This window comes from Pongo pygmaeus, chromosome 3, assembly GCF_028885625.2.
Source record: "Pongo pygmaeus isolate AG05252 chromosome 3, NHGRI_mPonPyg2-v2.0_pri, whole genome shotgun sequence".
NCBI lineage: Eukaryota > Metazoa > Chordata > Mammalia > Primates > Hominidae > Pongo > Pongo pygmaeus.
Window position 1 is genome coordinate 87,831,712 of NC_072376.2, and position 19,492 is coordinate 87,851,203.

A 19,492-nucleotide genomic window follows, 5' to 3' on the forward strand; every position below is an offset into this window, starting at 1 on the left:
AATTAGAGTGAGATCAGTTCTCCACCCATAAAAATTCACATTTTCTATAGTTTAAAGAGATATGTAAATGCTCTGAAGCTTAGCAGGGAACCACTTTTTTTTTTTTTTTTTTTGAGATGGAGTTTCGCTCTTGTTGCCCAGGCTGGAGTGCAATGGCACAATCTCGGCTTGGCACAATCTCAGCTTACCGCAACCTCTGCCTCCCAGGTTCAAGCGATTCTCCTGCCTCAGCCTTCCCAGTAGCTGGGATTACAGGCATGTGCCACCACGCCCAGCTAATTTTGTATTTTTAGTAGAGATGGGGTTTCTCCATGTTGGCCAGGCTGGTCTCAAACTCCCGACCTCAGGTGATCTGCCCGCCTCGGCCTCTCAAATTGCTGGAATTAACAGGCGTGAGCCACCGCACCCGGAGAAACTGGATTTAAAATCTTTTTTTTTTTTTTTTCGAGACAGAGTCTCGCTGTGTTGCCCAGGCTGGAGGGCAGTGGCACAATCTCAGCTCACTGCAACCTCCGCCTCCTAGGTCCAAGCAATTCTCCTGCCTCAGCCTCCCAAGTAGCTGGGATTACAGGTGCCTGCCACCATGCCCGGCTAATTTTTTTATATTTTTAGTAGAGATGGGGTTTCACCACGTTGGCCAGGCTGGTTTCGAACTTCCGACCTCAAGTGATCAGACCACCTCGGCCCCACAAAGTGCTAGGATTACAGGCATAAGCCACCACACCAGGCCTAAAATCTCTTTCCTTAAACATAGAATGGCACTCATGCCAGCAGTACTTGACTCTAAACTGCCTGGATGTATCTGTACATCTAAAGGTAGAATGTGTTATATTAAACATGGGTTGATTCATCATGAAACTATAAAAATAAAAGGACACAGAAGCAATGTAGGCAGGACACATTCAAATGCGCTTCTAATGTGAGAGAGACAATGGTTCTTTTTGCTTACTGGTTCCACTGGCAAGCCTATCCTTAGTACAGAGATGAATGTAGGGCATTCAGCCACCTAACCCCAAATATTACAGGCCCATTGGGAAGATATCATCATTTTTATGAAGAAGGATGAGTCAGTATCTTTTAAACTGATACATTAAGTATTTGATTCACTAACACCTCATGCTGATCTGATTTCTTGCAAATCCAACATTATTGTTATTCTACTTTATATATTTCACCCCTGTAACAATTATCTCTCTTTGCAATTTACTAAACTGGCATTCAGTCTCCTGAGTTTGGTCAATGTGAGTCTGCCCTAAGAGACAGTCTCAAAATTAGGTTTCTCAAAATAGATTTTCTGAGCCTGGATCATTCCAAAGTTGCCAGGAGGCCACTATGGAAGGCCTCCTAAAAAAGGGCAGTGTTTTTCCCAGTGGAAACTAGGTATCTGCCTCTACTGAGCAATTTTTTTATATATGTAAACTTCACACTATAACTCAGTAACATAACAAAACTACACAATAAAAGACAGTTAAAAAATTAAAGACAGTGAATAAGAATAATAACCAAAAAGAAATATATCAATTTAGGTGGCAGGTATGTAAAATGATTTTTTCTTTCTTTTATAATTATCTTTAGTATTAAATTTTTCTACCATTAATGTTTATTACTTTTATAATCACACAAAAAAAGTCATTTAAAATATTTTGTAAAACTGGCAAAATCTATGTGTTGACCTATTCATTTATACTTTATAGGTATCACTCTTCTTGTAGGTGCTTTTATATGATACTCAAAGTATATAAAATTATTGTGATAGACTACAGGGTAAGGGTAGAAATTTTCATACATTCACACTTTGTAATTAGGCAAGAGAACACTAACAAATACACAGACCCTTGGGTCTATACATTTCTCAAAATTCATCACTTAAAATTTGTGCATTTCACTTAGTAAATATTACCTTAAAAAGGAACAGAAAATAGGGCCAGGCACGGTGGCTCATGCCTGTAATCCCAGCACTTTGGGAGGCCAAGGCAGGCAGATGACCTGAGGTCAGGAGTTTTGAGACCAGCCTGGCCAACATGGTGAAACCCCATCTCTACTAAGAATACAAAAATTAGCCGGGCGTAGTGGTGCATGCCTGTAATCCCAGCTACTCAGGAGGCTGAGGCAGGAAAATCACTTGAACCTGGGGGGGCAGAGGTTGCAGTGAGCTGAGATCTTGCCACTGCACTCCAGCCTGGGTGAAAGAGCAAGACTCTGTCTCAGAAAAAAACAAAACAAACAAACAAACAAAAAAACCCAGAAAACAAATATTTAACTCCAATTAATAGATGCACAGATGAAGTATTTAGTGTTAAAGTACACTGATGTCTACAACTTATTTTCAAATACGTAAATCAATAAGACAGATTAAAGGATTAATTAATGAATACATATGTGATAAAGCAAATCATTTAAACCCAATACTTACATTGTGACTGTGACAAAATCCAATTCCATTAATAATCTGAAACAAATACTTCTGAACTACTTGGTAGTCTAGTCCATTTGGAAAGAGCTCCAAGTCATCAAGAATTGTGTGGTCAACAAATTCAAAGACTAGGTACCACCGTTTTTTTTTCTTACACACTTCCAAGAGATTCACCAAGTTTTCATGCCTCAGTTGCTGTTATTAAAAAATGCAAAATAGCTGTTATTTAAAAATGCAAAATAGTTTATATAAACTAAGATCAAATTATTAGCAATTAATTATTTAAAATAGATCTCAGCATAAGAAAAATATATAAATAAAATGCATATACAGTGTAAATTGTAAAAGCATATTCTGGTTTTTAAACTACAATTGAGAGACTATATTGCTCCTTTCTCCTCTCAGAGAACAAAATAAAGCTAATAAGAAAAATAAGTGTAACTCCATCTTTGCTGAAACTAAGAGGGATCTATGACCCCCTACTCACAACAAATGAGATGGGACTACTAAATCTAATCAAGGTCAAACAGGAGTATAGGAAGACACCAAAAGATCATCTGTGGCTACAAAGCTGGCAGCGTAAGAGTTCTCTGAAGCCAGTGACATACCCTGAAAAGACAAAAAAGTCCTCCTTTACTATAATGGAAAACTATAAACACGTGTGTGTGTGTGTGTGTGTGTGTGTGTGTGTGTGTATATATATATGAAATATATGAAATATATATGAAATATATATATATGAAATAAGGCTCATAGACAGCAGTGAAAACAACCCTAGAACTGAATGGCACCAAGAAACAGCAGTGGGGAAGGGCTGGATAAGGAATCACACAGAAACACATTTGCTGGAAACAATCTCTCAGTGAGGCAGTGTAGAAGGCAAAACAATTCATTATGAAGAAACCTGCAACTGCAAGTTTTAGAGAAATTAAACCTAATAGAATTAAATCCCACACTCAGGCATATGTGATAAGGAACACCATTGTGAATTATGGTAAATTCCTGCTAGCCTGAAACAAAGTCATGGCCTCTCCCCAGAACCTCCTACAAATAGTCCTCCAAAGACTCAGACTTTATTATAAGAAACAATAAAAAAGGAACCAATCAAAGATGTAAGCAATGAGGAAGAAAGGAGAAAGAAACACAAATGGTAGATTAACACTCACCAGAAAAAAATGTTGCCACCTTTAAAGGGAAAGAAACCAATGGAATGCAGAATACAGCTCTCAAAATCCTCAAGAAAATCCAAGTATGATCCAAGAACTTTATACCCAACCAAATTGTCATTCAAGTAAAAGACGACATGAGCACTGAATCCATTTAAGGCAGGACTAAATCTTATACAAATGTGGGCATCATGGTTACGAAACAGAAAGTGAACATTTTAAATGCAACAATGCACAAATGATATAGAAGATGTAAACAAGATAAAAGTGTATATATACACCAGGTGCAGTGGCTCACACCTGTAATCCCAGTGACTTGGGAGGACAAAGCAAGAGAATCACTTGAGGCCAGGAATTTGAGACCAGCCTGGGCATAGTGAGACCCCATCTTTAGAAAAAATTTTAAAAATTAGCCTGGTGTGGTTGGGCACACCTCTAGTCCCAGCTACTTGGGAGGTTAATGTGGGAGAATCACTTGAGCCCGCAAGTTGGAGGCTGCAATGAGTGTAGTGAGCTATGATTATGCCTCTGCACTTCAGCTCGAGCAACAAAGCAAGACCTTATCTTGAAACAAAATGAAAAAACAAAACACTAAAATAAATAAGATATTTTCTAAAATCAGATGGTAGGTGAGTGGGAGAGAAAACGAAATAGAAATATAATAATTAATTTACAAAGAAGTAACTATGTTATTTAACACTATAGTTATCAAGGTAAGCAATATGGCTAGGCATGGTAGCTCATGCCTGCAATCCCAGCACTTTGGGAGGCTGAAGTGGAGGGACAGGTTGAGGCCAGGAATTGTAGGCTGCAATAAACTATGATCATGCCACTGCATTCCAGCCTGGGTGACAGAGTGAGACTCTGTCTCTTAAAAAATTAAAAAATGAAAAAAGGTTACCAAGGAAACACATCCAATATAAATATAAAAATAATAAAAGGAATTCAGGGGCCGGGCACGGTGGTTCACACCTGTAAACCCAGCACTTTGGGAGGCTGAGGCAGGTGGATCACCTGAGGTCAGGAGTTCAAGACCAGCCTGGCCAACATGGCAAAACCCCATCTCTATCAAAAATACAAAAAAATTAGCCAGGCGTGGTGGCATGCCTGGCCACCACCATGAAGTAATGAAGTAATATCAATGAAGTAATCCCAGCTTCTAAGGAGGCTGAGGCAGGAGAATCGCTTAAACCCAGGAGGTGGAAGTTGCAGTGAGCCGAGATTGCACCACTGCACTCCAGCCTGGGTGACAGAGCAAGACTCCATCTCCAAAAAAAAAAAGGAATTCAGACAGAGATCATATAGAAAAATATTTTTTAAAGAGTTATACATATACATCATGGAATATTACACAGCCATAAAAAAGAATGAGATCATGTCCTTTGCAGGGACATGGATGGAGCTGGAAGCCATTATCCTCAGCAAACTAACAGGAACAGAAAACCAAATACCACATGTTGTCACTTATAAGTGGGAGCTAAATGATGAGGGCACATAGAGGGGAACAACATACACTGGGGCCTACCAGAGGGCAAAGGGTGGGAGAAGGGAGAGGACCAGGAAAAATGACTGACAAATAATTCTTTAAACCCAAGACTTACATCATGACCGAGACAAAATCCAATTCCATTATTAATAATCTGAAACAAGTACTTTTGAACTACTTGGTAGTCTAGTCCATTTGGAAAGAGCTCCAAGTCATCAAGAATTGTGTGCTCAACAAATTAAAAAACTAGGTACCATCATCACCTAATCATTAGCCTAATGGATACCAGGCTGAATACCTAGGTGATGAAATAATCTGTACAACAAACCCCCATGACACATGTTTACGTATGTAACAAACCTGTACATCCTGCACATGTACCCCTGAACTTAAAAGTAAAAAAAAAAAACTTCTACCCTGCCTTCCCTTAAAACAGACATTTTACAATGTAAAAGAAGTGTTGCCAAGAAAAAAATAAAAGTTATAAAAGAGTACGATATTATACATAATAATAACTAATATTTACACAATGCTTACTATGTTCCAGGTACTATTCTAAGCACAAAAGCCTCATGAAATAGGTACAATTATTATCCTGCTTTATAGCTGAAGCAACTAACTCACACAGAGGTTAAGGAACTTGTCCAAGGTTACACAGCAATAACTGGTAGAGGCATGATTAAAATACCTTCTCAAAACTGAACAAAAAAAAAAAAACTAAACAAACCAACAAAAAATGCCCCAAAACCCACAAATTTCATATCCTAATGGAACTATAAATTCTGGCAAGTTCTATTTTATCAAATTAAGAAATCTAAATAATACTAGAGTGTCAGTTGTTCCATTGGGCTGTTTTGGCACATTTCTAATAGAAGAAAACATTACACTAAAACTTTTTACTCTTTATAAAAAATTCACAGTATAGCACCAGATAATTTCTCTTTCTCTACTCTATGTCAAGTCCTTCTTGCAAAGATTTCCACAGTAGCTCCAACCCTACAATCATAATTAAAACACAGACTATCGGCCGGGCATGGTGGCTCATGCCTCTAATCCCAGCACTTTGGGATGCCAAGGCGGACGGATCATGAGGTCAGGAGTTCGAGATCAGCCTGGCCAAAATGGTGAATCCCTGTCTCTACTGAAAATACAAAAATTAGCCGGGCGTGGTGGCGGGTGCCTGTAGTCCCAGCTACTCAGGAGGCTGAAGCATGAGAATCGCTTGAACTCAGGAGGCGGAGGTTGCAGTGAGCCGAGATCGTGCCACTGCACTCCAGCCTGGGCAACAGAGCGAGACTCGGTCTCAAAAAAAAAAAGCACAGACTATCAGCTCCACAGGTTCTCTGTCTTTGTGCTTATATTTTTAATGGCAGATGGTTACCTTCTTTGGTAATGGCAGACTGAATAACTCAGATCAGCCCTCCAATTGAAAATTCTTTTTTTTTTTTTTTTTTTGAGACGGAGTTTCGCTCTTGTTGCCCAGGCTGGAGTGCAATGGCGCGATCTCGGCTCACCGCAACCTCCTCCGCCTGCCAGGTTCAAGCAATTTTCCTGCCTCAGCCTCCCGAGTAGCTGGGATTACAGACATGCGCCACCATGCCCGGCTAATTTTGTATTTTTAGTAGAGACGGGGTTTCTCCATGTTGGTCAGGCTGGTCTGGAACTCCCGACCTTAGGTGATCCGCCCGCCTTGGCCTCCCAAAGTGCTGGGATTACAGGAGTGAGTCGCTGCGCCCAGCCATTGAAAATTCTGTAAAAGTTGGATTAATTTTCAAAAAATCTTCTTAAACATATAAAAGGCTAAAACGACAGTGAGGATTACTGGGCAAAAATCAAGAACATGAGAATCCAGAGAGTTAACCTCAGGACTCAAAGCTAATTTTGACATCAAGTAACAAATGTGGAAATGAGCTTTGATTTTTGTGGCTCCCCAAGGCTAAAAGGGAAAAGCCAAAGTCCAAAAGCCTTCTAAAGGTGGGATATCTGAAAAACCACCTCCAATTAAAGCTAGGACCCAAAAAACTACATCCTCCAGAGTGAAAATGAACAGAAATAAACGAGGCATCACTAGACTTAACATCACATTCAAGGAACTAAAAGCCTTGAACTTGGATTCACATACTGGACTGGGAGCATCTCCATGTACCTGTCAGAAGCAAATGAATATCGCCTCTGGACAAAGAAAACCTTACCTTAGCCTCAAAATATTTCTACAAATAAAATTTCAAAAACAACATTCAATTCTAAAGGATAATGAGAAACACAAGATAAAAAGAGACTATAAGCAAGAACTTTGAACTTACTAAGGAGGTCCTGGGCTGGTAGTGTGCTTGTATCAGACAGAAACCAGAACTGGGAAAATTTTAATGTAAATAATTTTTCATTACAAAGGGTAGTTAATTACTAAAGGGGGTAAAAGAAAACTCTAAGGGATATGTTTAAACTAGCACATACAGGAAGCCCCACTTTTGGGGCTGAAGGAAAGTACATAGGGCACAAGAAGGAACTAAAAATGTAGAAGAGCCCCCAATAACCACCAGACATGTAGTCCTCATTGGAAATGGCCCAGCAGCCACAAAAATGTAAAGATTGCCAATAGTGAAAAAATTCACCAGAGCACACAGGCCAGAGATGGTTTGTAGAGTGGCCAGCAGTTGGTAGAGAAACTCACCAGAATGTGCAGGTAGGCCAGAACTGGTCCTTGAAAGATGCTGAAGTGAGCTAACAGACCTCCCACATGGTGATGGGCTCACAGCTGTATCAAAAAAAAAAAAAAAAAAAAAACACACACCAGAAGCTGGAAGAAAAGCCTCTTCCTCTTGCTAAGGACTGACAGTGTCTTTCCATGCCCTCTATCTGTTGACAAAAATCAAATCAGCTGGCCAAAAAAAAAGAAAAGTTTACAGAGTCCAGCTCTAGTATCACAAAGTAGGTAAAAAAAGGAGTGATTTGGAGTTGAGAGACAATAAATTGATTACTGGCATAGTGCCCATGAACATGGAAGAATGAAATAAAAATTGTAGAGAAAAATAGTTTTACCTTAGCCTCAAATTATTTTTAAAAAATAATCTTTCAGGACAAGCGTGGTGGCTCCCGCCTATGATTCTAGCATTTGGGGAGGTTGAGGCGGAAAAATTGCTTGAGCTCAGTAGTTTGAGACTAGTCTGGGCAACATACTGAGACCCTGTCTCCACAAAAAATAAAAAAAATTAGCTGGGCATGGTGGCACATGCCTGTAGTCCAAGCTCCAAAGCTACTTAGGAAGCTAAGGCAGGAAGACTGCTTCAGTCTGCAAGATTGAGGCTGAAGTGAGTCATAATTGCACCACTGCACTACAGCCTGGGTGACAGAGCAAGACCCTGTCTAAAAAATAATAACAATGATAATAATAGTATTTCAAAGATAAGGTTCAGCACAAAATTGAAGATAAGCAGGCATACAATGAAATAAGACACCATAAGTAAGAAATAACAGAAAATATCGGCAATTGAAACAGATACAGAATGACTTCAGATATTGTAATTATCAGATATGGACTACTACTCTTTAAAAAAGAAAGCCAACCTCAAAAAATGGAGGGAACTTAAAACCATAAAAAGTAACATAACAGATGTGGACCCAAATAAAAATTCTAGGATGGAAAAGTATAATTACTTTTGTTCACAGTAACAGTAGACTAGGTAATTTGTAACAATTCTCCAACTGAATGCAAGTAGAAAAGCTGGACAAAATATATAACACAACTACTTGGAGGAACGAAAAAGATAATATAGTAAAAAATACCTGGGCTAGGAAGACAGAAACCCAGAAAAGTGAGCCAGGCAATCAGGGCCAAATTTTTTTAACCCAAGAAACATATGCCACTTTAGAGGGAAGACTAAGAGGATCAGTAGCACTTTTCACCATGTTGCAGGCCTAAGGTAGCAGTGATTGACGTTCAGGGGCCATGAAGGTGAAAAGAAGGAGTACAGTGCTGGTGAAATCCTTTCATTTGGGTTAGCCCTAAAAGTCCTCAAGCTATCAGTAGTAGCTGATATGAACCTTAGTATATGAAGCTGAATTCTTAAATGGAGAAGAGAGAATGGGACAGTAGCAGTATGTGAAGCAACAATTGTAGCTGAGTATTTTTTTTTTTTTTTTTGAGATGGAGTCTTTGTCTGTTGCCCAGGCTGGAGTGCAGTGGCACAATCTTGGTTTACTTCTACCTCTGCCTGCCAGGTTCAAGAGATTCTCCTGCCTCAGCCTCCCAAGTAGCTGGGACTACAGGCGTGCACCACCACGCCCAGCTAATTTTTGTATTTTTAGTAGGGACAGGGTTTCACCACGTTGGCCAGGCTGGTCTCGAACTCCTGATCTCAAGTCATCCACCCACCTTGGCCTCCCAAAGTGCTGAGATTACAAGCTTGAGCCACCATGCCCAGACTGAGCATTTTTTAAAAGTGACAGATGACATTATTTGATAGAAACAAGAGCCATAAAATTAACAGACAAAAAAAAAACCCCACACCTGGGCATATTATTGTAAACTCCTGAAAACCAAAGAGAAAACCTTAAAAGTATCTAGAAGAAAATGGTTATTAAGGAACACAATAAGACTGATGTCTAGCTTTTCAATACAAGCAATGGAGCCAGGAGAACAGTAGGATTCTATCTTGAACATACTGAATGTAATTAACTGACAACCCTGAATGCTACATCCTGAGAAGACAGCCTTTTTTTCTTTTTTTTTTTAAGCGATGAGATCTTACTACAGTGCCCAGGCTGAAGTGCAGTGGCTATTCACAGGCATGATCATTGCACACCACAGTCTCAAACTTCTGGGCTCAGGTGATCCTCCCACCTCAGCCTCCTGAATAGCAAAGACTATAGGCCCACGCTATCACATCTAGCTTGAAATAGTATTTTAAACACAAAGTAGAATACATACTTTTTTTTTATGCTAACAAAAATGAATAGAATTTCTTATCATCAGATTTGCTTTAAAGAAAATAAAGGAAGTGCTTTAAGCATAAGGAAAATGACCCCAGATGGAAACTCAGAAATGTAGGGAAGATTAAAGAGTAATAGAAAGGGTAATATTAGGTATATCCTAATAACTGCTGACTGTGAACAATTTTAAAAGGGATTTAACTATATACAGAATTTAACAATATTACATAGCAGCAATAACACATATATCTGATGGGTGGAGGGGAGAAAGGAGGGGGTAAGATTTTGCATTGTAAAAGTACCTGTTTGAGTATCAATAAATCAAGTTTGTATATTAAAATATCTAGAACAATCTCTAAAATACTAGTAAAAGAATGTTTAACAAAATAATTTTTAAAAAGAAAAAACCTAGATATATGGAAGGCAACTAGGAAGATAAGTATAAATCCAAATATGTAAGTTTTATATTAAATATAAATAGACTAAACACTCTAAGTAAAATACAAAGAAGGTCAGACTGAATAAAACAAAAGAAACAACTGTGTCTGCTTATAAGAGATATACTTTACATCTAATGACACAGAAGGTTAACAGGAGAAAGGATTAAAAAGTATATATCGTATAAATAATGATCAAAAGTACAAACATACTAATGACAAAGTGTATGTTAAGACAAGAAGACTGGCCAGGCCTGGTGGCTCACGCCTGTAATCCCAACACTTTGGGAGGCCGAAGTGGCTGGATCACGAGGTCAGGAGTTTGAGACCAGCCTGGCCAACATGGTGAAACCCCGCCTCGACTAAAATACAAAAATTATCCAGGTGTAGTGGCGGGCACCTGTAATCCCAGCTACTTGGGAGGCTGAGGCAGGAGAATTGCTTGAACCCAGGGGGTAGAGGTTGCAGTGAGACAAGATCGCACCACTGCATTCCAGCCTGGGTGACAGAGCAAGACTCCATCTCAAAAAAAAAAAAACAGACAAGAAGACCAAGAAACAAAAGGATTATACAATGTTCATGAACTGGATGCAATATTGTAAACACATCAATTCTCCACAAATTGATCTTCATAAATTCAATTAAATTCCTAGAGTTTTTATGAACACTGGTAAATTGATTCTAAAATTTATATGGAAATGCAAACAGATAAAAATAGGGAAGGTGGTCTTATAGAAGAAGGACAAAACAGAAGGATTTATTCTACCAGATATAAAAACTTACAAACTAGGCCAGCTGCAGTGGCTCACACATGTAATCCCAGCACTTTGGAAGGCTGAGGAGGGTGGATTGCTTGAGCCAAGCAGCTCAAGACTAGCCTAGGCAACATGGCAAAACCCTATCTTTACCCAAAAAAATACAAAAATTAGCCAAGCATGGTGGCACATGCCTGTAGGCCCAGCTACTCAGAAGGCTGAAGTGGGAGAATCACTTGAGCCTGGGAGGCAGAGATTGCAATGAGTCAAGATCATGCCACTGCACTGCAGCCGGGGTGATACAGCAAGACCCCATCTCAAAAAAAAACCTACTAACTAGAATAAACATGATTGTGGGCTACTGGCGCAAGCTTAAACAAATAGACCAATGAGACAGAATAAAATCTTACCTATATAGGAGAACATGTGGCAAAAGGAATATTCAGAACAGTGGGGAAAAAGATGGTATTTTCAATAAATGTTTCTGGGACAACTGGATAGCCATAAGGGAAAAGTCACAAGATTTGACTGTGTCAAACACCATTATTAAGATCAAGAAGAAGTATTAGATAATTAGACTTTAACAAATCCCTAGTGTAACCACTAAAAGACAGAAACACAATGTATAATTTCCAAGTTATTAGAAAAAAAGGAATGATAAATGTAATCAATCCAAAGTAACAAAAGACAAAGAAATAGAGAACTGGTAATACAAATAGTACATATTAAGGTGGTAGATATATATATTCAAAATACATCAGACATTATATTACAAGTAAATGGAATAAATGCTCCAATTAAAAGGCAAATATTATCAAACAGGAAAAAAGCAAAACATAACTATACGGTTTTCACAAGAGATACATCTAAACAAGAATTCAGAAAAATTAGGGGGCCAGGCACGGTGGCTCACACCTGTAATCTCAACACTTTGGAAGGCTGAGGCGGGCGGATCACCTGAGGTCAGGAGTTTGAGACCAGCCTGGCCAACATGGTGAAACCCCGTCTCTACTAAAAATACAAAAATTAGCCAGGCATGGTGGCAGGCGCCTATAATACCAGCTACTTAGGAGGCTGAGGCAGGAGAATCGCTTGAACCCAGTAGGCAGAGGTTGCAGTGAGCCAAGATTGCGCCACTGCACTCCAGCCTAGATGACAAGTGTGAAACTCCATCTCAAAAAAAGAAAGAAAAAAAAAGAATTCAGAAAAATTAGAAGTAAAAATATGGAAAAGATTTACTATGGAAATGCTAACCAAAATTAAGCTAATGCATGTACTCATTAATTTCAAATAAATTAGATCTTAAAACAAAATACTGGCCAGGTGTGGTGGCTCACACCTGTAATCCCAACACTTTGAAAGGCCGAGGTAGGAGGATTAGTTTAGCTCAGGAATTTGAGACCAGCCTGAGCAACATAGTGAGACCTTATCTCTACTAAAAATAAAAAAATTAGCCAGGCATAGTGGCACACACCTGCAATCCCAGCTACTTGGGAGACTGAGGTGTAGGATTGCTTGAGCCCAGGAGTTCAAGGCTGCAGTGAGCCATGATCATGCCACTGCACTCCAGCCTGGAGGACAGAGCAAGACCCTGACTCAAAAAAAAACAAAATGAAACGACCAGGTGTGGTGGCTCACACCTGTAATCCCAGCACTTTGGGAGGCTGAGGTGGGCGGATTATGAGGTCAGGAGATCGAAACCGTCCCAATCAACATGGTGAAACTCCTTCTCTACTAAAATACAAAGAAAAAAAAATTAGCCAGGCATGGTGAGGCGCACCTGTAGTCCCAGCTATTTGTGAGGCTGAGGCAGGGGAATCGCTTGAACCCAGGAGGAGGAGGTTGTAGTGAACTGAGATAGCGCCATTGCACTCCAGCCTGGTAACAGAGTGAGACTCCGTCTCAAAAAAAACCAATGAAACAAAATATTACTATAATAAAAAGGGTTATTGCATAATGACAAAAGATTTAACTCAACAGCAAGATATAATAATTCTAAATATAACACACTAATACTGTTTCTGTTTATAAAAATAAACATTAACTGAACTACAATGAAAAGTAGAAAAATCAATAATCACAAAAGAAAACTTTAACATATTTCTTCTCAGTGTTGGATAAAACAAGCATATAAGAAAAATACATAAGAATTTGGAAGATTTGGACAACACAATTAACATGAACTAATGAACATATATGAAATACTTTTCAAGAACAAGAGGGTTTTTTTTAGTTGACTATATTCTGAACCAAAAAGCAAATATCAAGAAATTTCAAAGAAATAAATTCTTACATGGTGTATACTCAGAACATAGGGCAGTTGTCTCACAAATAACCAGGAACGAATAACCTAGAAAATGTCCATGTTTGGAAATTCAGAAATATACTTTTAAATAACTCAGGGATTAAGAAAAATATAACAGAAATGAGAAAATATTGTTAACAATCAAAATTTCCCAGATACATACCAAGCTGTTCCTACAGGAAAATGTATATCCTTAAATGCATATTTGAGGGGAAAAAAGTCTGGAAATTAGACAAGCATCTATCTCAACAAATTAGGAAAAAGGGCTGCAAAATAAACCCATACAAATAAGTAGAAAAAATGAAATAATAAAGAACAAAAATTAATGGAATTCCTCCTAACAAAGTCATCAAATCTGGGGTGGTCTTTGGGACTCCTAACACAGACTATAGATAGATGATTGATAAATACACAGAAAGATACAGAGAGAAGGAACAAACACTTTTAAAATCAGGTTTACATTCACCAGATAAATGAATTTGCATATCTAATCATTGTATTTCTTCTTATTGCCAAAAAAGAAACTTATACTCGTATTTTTTCGATTCAATATATGCATTTACTCACCTTTAGTAACTTGATTTCTCGCATTGCGATCTTTTTAACCATTTTGTCATCGTCACTTTCTAAGAACTTCTTTATGGCCACAATTCTTCCAGTATCTTTATTCCTACACTTCATCACCATTCCATAACTCCCTTCTCCAACCAAACCCAGGTTTTCATATTTTTCCATTTTAATTTAAAGTCAGTAGAAACTTTTTGCTGTGAAAACCAAAACATAGATTTAACAACGTTGAGTACATTAATTTTCTCCACCTTCCCAGCAAATTAATTCTTCCCTGCTTGTTTTCCATATTAGAGTAGTCACTGTGTTCATGGCTGTCCTGTATTAATTCACAATTTCCTAGTGTTTCTACATGTAAGCTATGTTTTCAAAATGGTCACACACATTAAGCTATGTTTCCAAAATGGTCACACACATTTCGTAATAGACAAGGCAAATGGAATTGAAGCCATTAACTTTAAATTACTAAATGTCATGTTAATGAAATTCCATATATTTTTAATTCTAATAAAGCAATACTTGAGCTATCATACATAACAATTACAACTCACTTTAAAAAGCACAATTCCAGGCTGGGCGCAGTGGCTCACGCATGTAATCCCAGCACTTTGGGAGGCTGAGGTGGGCGGATCACAAGGTCAGGAGATAGAGACTATCCTGGCTAACACGGTGAAACCCCGTCTCTACTAAAAATACAAAAAAATTAGTCGGACGTGATGGCAGGCACCTGCAGTCCCACCTACTCGGGAGGCTGAGGCAGGAGAATGGCGTGAACCCGGGAGGCGGAGCTTGCAGTGAGCCAAGATCACGCCACCGCACTCCAGCCTGGGCGACAGAGCGAGACTCCGTCTTAAAAAAAAAAAAAAAAAAAAAAAGCACAATTCCAGCCTGGGCAACATAGCAAGACTCTGTCTCTACAAAAGACATTTTTAAATTAGCTGAGTGTGGTGGTGTATGCCTGTAGTCCCAGCTACTTGGGAGGCTGAGGCAGGAGAATTGCTTGAGCCCAGGAGGTTGAGGCTGCGGTGAGCTGTGATGGCACTGCACACCAGCCTGAGCAATGGAGCGAGAATCTGTCTCAAAAACAAAACAAATAAACAAAATGCACAGGCCACGTGCGGTGGCTTACACCTGTAATCCCAGCACTTTAGAAGGCCGAGGAGGGCAGATCACCTGAGGTCAGGAGTTCGAGACCAGCCTGGCCAACATGGTGAAACCCTGTCTCTACTAAAATACAAAAATTAGCCAGGCATAGTGGTGCACCCCTATAGTCCCAGCTACTCGGGAGGCTAAGGCAGGAGAATTCCTTGAACCCAGGAGGCGGAGTTTTCAGTGAGCCAAGATAGCACTACTCCACTTGAGCCTGGGCGACAGAGTGAGACTCTGTCTCAAAAAAAAAAAAAAAAGCACAATTCCTTTTCACTCAAAGATGCATAAATGAATTTGGTGGGGGGTTTTGTTTGTTTGTTTGTTTGTTTGCTTGTTTTGGGACGGAGTCTTGTTCTGTTGCCCAGGCTGGAGTGCAGTGGTGAGATTTAGGCTCACTGCAACCTCCACCTCCTGGATTCAAGCAATTCTCCTGCCTCAGCCTCTGAGTAGCTGGGATTACAGGCGTGAGCCACCACACCCGGGTAAGTTTTGTATTTTCATAGAGACGGGGTTTTGCCATGTTGCCCAGGCTGGTCTGGAACTCCTGATCTCAAGTGATCCACCCACCTTGGCCTCCTGAAGTGCTGGGATTGCAGGCATGAGCCACAGAGCCCGGCCTGAATTTAGTTTTAATGAAGATCGACTTTTTTGTTACACTGGATTTAGATCAATGTTGGAAATACTTATGCACCTTCCACTTAATTGGAAAAAATATTTGATCACATAACAAATTAACACAGAGCATCTTTCATAAAATATTTTTCTTTACCTTTCTCTTTTTTTTTTTTTTTTTTGAAACAGAGTCTTGTGCACTGGCGCAATCTCAGCTCACTGCAACCTCTGCCTCCCAGGTTCAAGCGATTCCCTGTTTCTGCCTCCCCAGTAGCTGGGGTTACAGGCACCACTACCATGCCTAGCTAATTTTTGTACTTTTAGTAGAGACGGGGTTTCGCCATGTTACTGTTACTATATTGAACTTAGAAAATAAGAGTAATGACATCGGTATATAAGCAGATTTTTAAAATTAAATTAAATTTTATTAAATTTAATGTAATTATTAAATTAAATAGTAGTACCAAATGCAGTATAAGTATTTCAAAAATCCTATTAATGATTACTCACTATAAATATAATTTGAATTTGTGTTTGAAATTTTTTTTTTTTTTTTTTTGAGACGGAGTCTTGCTCTGTCGCCGAGGCTGGAGTGCGGTGGTGCGATCTTGGCTCACTGCAAACTCCGCCTCCCGGGTCCACGCCATTCTCCTGCCTCAGCCCCCTGAGTAGCTGGGACTACAGGTGCCTGCCACCACGCCCGGCTAATTTTTTGTATTTTTAGTAGAAACAGGGTTTCACCGTGTTAGCCAGGATGGTCTCGATCTCCTGACCTCGTGATCTGCCCGCCTCGGCCTCCGAAAGTTCTGGGATTACAGGCGTGAGCCACCGCGCCAGGCCTTGAAATTTTTTACTCATATTATATGACATTTTCTGAATAAAGGCAATCCTAAGAGAATCTTTCTTGTTTTACCAATGATTGATGAAGGTCCAGCAATCATTGGACAAAATGCTTTGGTACAGAAAAAAATTATTTCAGTCCAAATACACATAGATTCTAACTCATAAGGTTTGATTGCCATGATATGTATAAGCTATTAAACTATAACTCCAATAAGAATAAAAAATGCTGCTCTAAATCCCATGTGGTTCCAATGGTTTCAGAAGAAAGAAACAAAGTCTTTTAATAATTATATATCCAATGACGATTGAGTTGATTTTTTTTACACCTGACAATATAAAAATGCTCATTTATTAAACTTTGGAAAGAGAAATAATTCTTGCCTATTGTATTAATTGTATACCTACGGCAATCTAAAATTAATTTACTCAGATCGTGAACTGTTTTTCCTGTTTCTCTATTGGAACAGTGATGCAAAGACAAAACAAATATTCTCTTTGTTCTAGCAAACTATGCTAATCCAATGTATACAATACGTTTTCCACACTTGACATATAATAGTTTGAGATTTTATAATATACATATTTTTAATGCAGATATACGTGGAGAACCAGAAGATTGATCTTGAGGGGTGGGAAATGAAAACAATACCAATGAACATCAACTTAAATTATTATTTTTCTACCAGTTTTCATAGTAGATTCTACTACAAACTTTTTACAGAGCAGTGTCCCAGACACTAACTTTCCATGCATTTAACATTTTACCTTCTATTTCACTTCCATTAACTATTTTTTAATAAAATATTTGTATTTGAAAAAAATCGCCAAATAATTCTATCCCTTCTTAATTTTTTCTCTCCATTAAGAGAGTATGTTTTATTAAGGACTAGGCTTTAGGTTTATCATACCAATGACAAAAATAGCTTGAATCTATAACCTGGATCATTTTAAAACATTTTGTAATTGGTGTCTTCAATATTTGAAAGGACAAAGTGAACAAAAAAATGACTTTAAGCATGTCTGAGGTGTTCTGAAGCGTATCACAAGTTAACATTAATGATAGCTGACTGCTTCAAGTTTATTCTCCCAACCAATTGCACATCTGGACACACCACATTGAACACACCTGCTTTTCAAGTGGCACTGTCCACAAATACTTCAAAAGTATCACAGCCTACAAAGCCTCTTGTTTCCTGAAACAGTTACTCATAAACTATAACTTCTCATGCCTTCTACTCTTGAATGGAAAGGTAATACAAACGAAAAAGAAACCTGGCCAATGGGCAAGGTGTTATTTCTGGATGGTTCTAATAGCAACAATTTTGATAAAAATATTTGGAGAATGCTAATTTTTTATTTTGTTTAAGACAGATTAAAGGGTCAGGAGCGGTGGCTCACGCCTGTAATCCCAACACTTTGGGAGGCCGAGGCGGGCGGATCACCTGAGGTCGCGAGTTCGAGACCAGCCTAACCAACACGGAGAAACCCTGTCTCTACTAAAAATACAAACTTAGCCGGGCATGGTGGTGACGCCTGTAATCCCAGCTACTTGGGAGGCCGAGGCAGGATAAACGCTTGAACCCAGGAGGCAGAGGTTGAGGTGAGCCGAGACCGTGCCATTGCACTCCAGCCTGGGCAACAAGAGTGAAACTCCGTCTCAAAAAAAGAAAAAAAAAAAATGAAATTTTTTATAGATCAAACAACGAGATAATAGAAGCTTTAAAACGTACTATACTTACCGTTTCTTCAATCCGTTCGCATAGAAAGACCCAAAGGTTTTCAACTTGGAAACAAATTTGAGGTGAAATGCATATGGCTCGCAGGTCCAAAAGATGCTGCCTAGCAAACCAGCAATTCCAGCGCTGTTGTGATTTTTTCTGCGGACGCAGTCACGAGTCCAGGGCGAAGCAGGCAGGGAGGCAGGTAGGCCTCGGTCCGCCGCAAGCTCACACTTAGGACCACCGGCCGCATGCTGTCGTCGTCAAGGCAACGACTTCACTCTGTCCCCAACCATAGGCACAAAGTCTTGGGAGACAGATACGGCCCAGGTCAGAATGCGTTCACGGCAGGCACCAACACCTGTGAAGGCCAAGGGCTTAGAGAGCAATTAGCTGGGTGAGAGGCACCACCTCCCAGCTCGTAAGGCGCCCAGTACCTGGAGCCTGGGAAGCTGCACCGCTTCAACTATCCCTGGGCGAAGGCGTTGGCCGCGGAGCTGCAAGGGGGGCGGTTCCTCACCCGCCCCGAGAGCGCCAGGCCTCCCTTCTTCTGATTGGCCGAGCCGTGTCGTCACGAGCCATGATTGGCTCAGGGCCAACCACCCCGCCCCTTCACCTGGGGCTCGGCCCAGGTTCTGCTCCTTGACACGCAGAGGCCCTGCGTCCCCACACGCCTTGATTCTCGTCAGGAGGAGCCTTTCTGCCTTCCCCAGTGGGAGGAGGCGATTGTGATGCCCACGCGAAGGGTAAAGGTGGCGGTTATGTAGGACTGCGAAGACTATGCAAAATGCGATACGGTTTCCCTCACAGCCTCGCCGCTGGGGCAGGGGCGGGCCCCGGGCGCCCTGAGTCACGAAGGCGCGGCCTGACCGGGATTCCATGCTTCCTTTCTGTTCTGGGCGGTGGGGCCAGTGTGAGCCAGGTAGGAGATAACGGTGACAGCCTAGGAGGTGATGATTAGTAGGCGAGGCAAGGTGGAGGAAGGTAGGTGATGACAGACCTGACGTTAGGAGGGACCTTGGGAAGGCCAGTCTGGCCATTGAAAGTGAGGGAAAACACTGAGATGGAAGAAGGGGAAGAGAGGGCATGAATGGAATGGGAAAGCGCTAGGA

At 40.1% G+C, this 19,492-nt stretch overlaps 1 protein-coding gene across 5 annotated transcripts in view; it reads right to left on the reverse strand.

Annotated features, from left to right (window-relative positions):
• CDKL2 (cyclin dependent kinase like 2) overlaps positions 1 to 19,082 on the reverse strand; it is a 54,398-nt gene extending 35,316 nt beyond the window's left edge. For 3 of the 5 annotated variants that reach the window (XM_054485766.2, XM_054485767.2, XM_054485768.2), the window contains exons 1-3: positions 18,402 to 19,082; positions 14,059 to 14,255; positions 2,414 to 2,608 (exon numbers count right to left, since the gene is read on the reverse strand). In XM_054485766.2, the coding sequence (XP_054341741.1) occupies positions 2,414 to 2,608; positions 14,059 to 14,226 (363 nt within the window). In that variant the 5' untranslated portion in view covers positions 14,227 to 14,255; positions 18,402 to 19,082. The remainder of the gene's footprint in view (positions 1 to 2,413; positions 2,609 to 14,058; positions 14,256 to 18,401) is intronic. The other 2 variants (XR_010126070.1, XM_054485769.2) reach the window with 1 other exon arrangement.
• Positions 19,083 to 19,492: the final 410 nt, after the last annotated feature.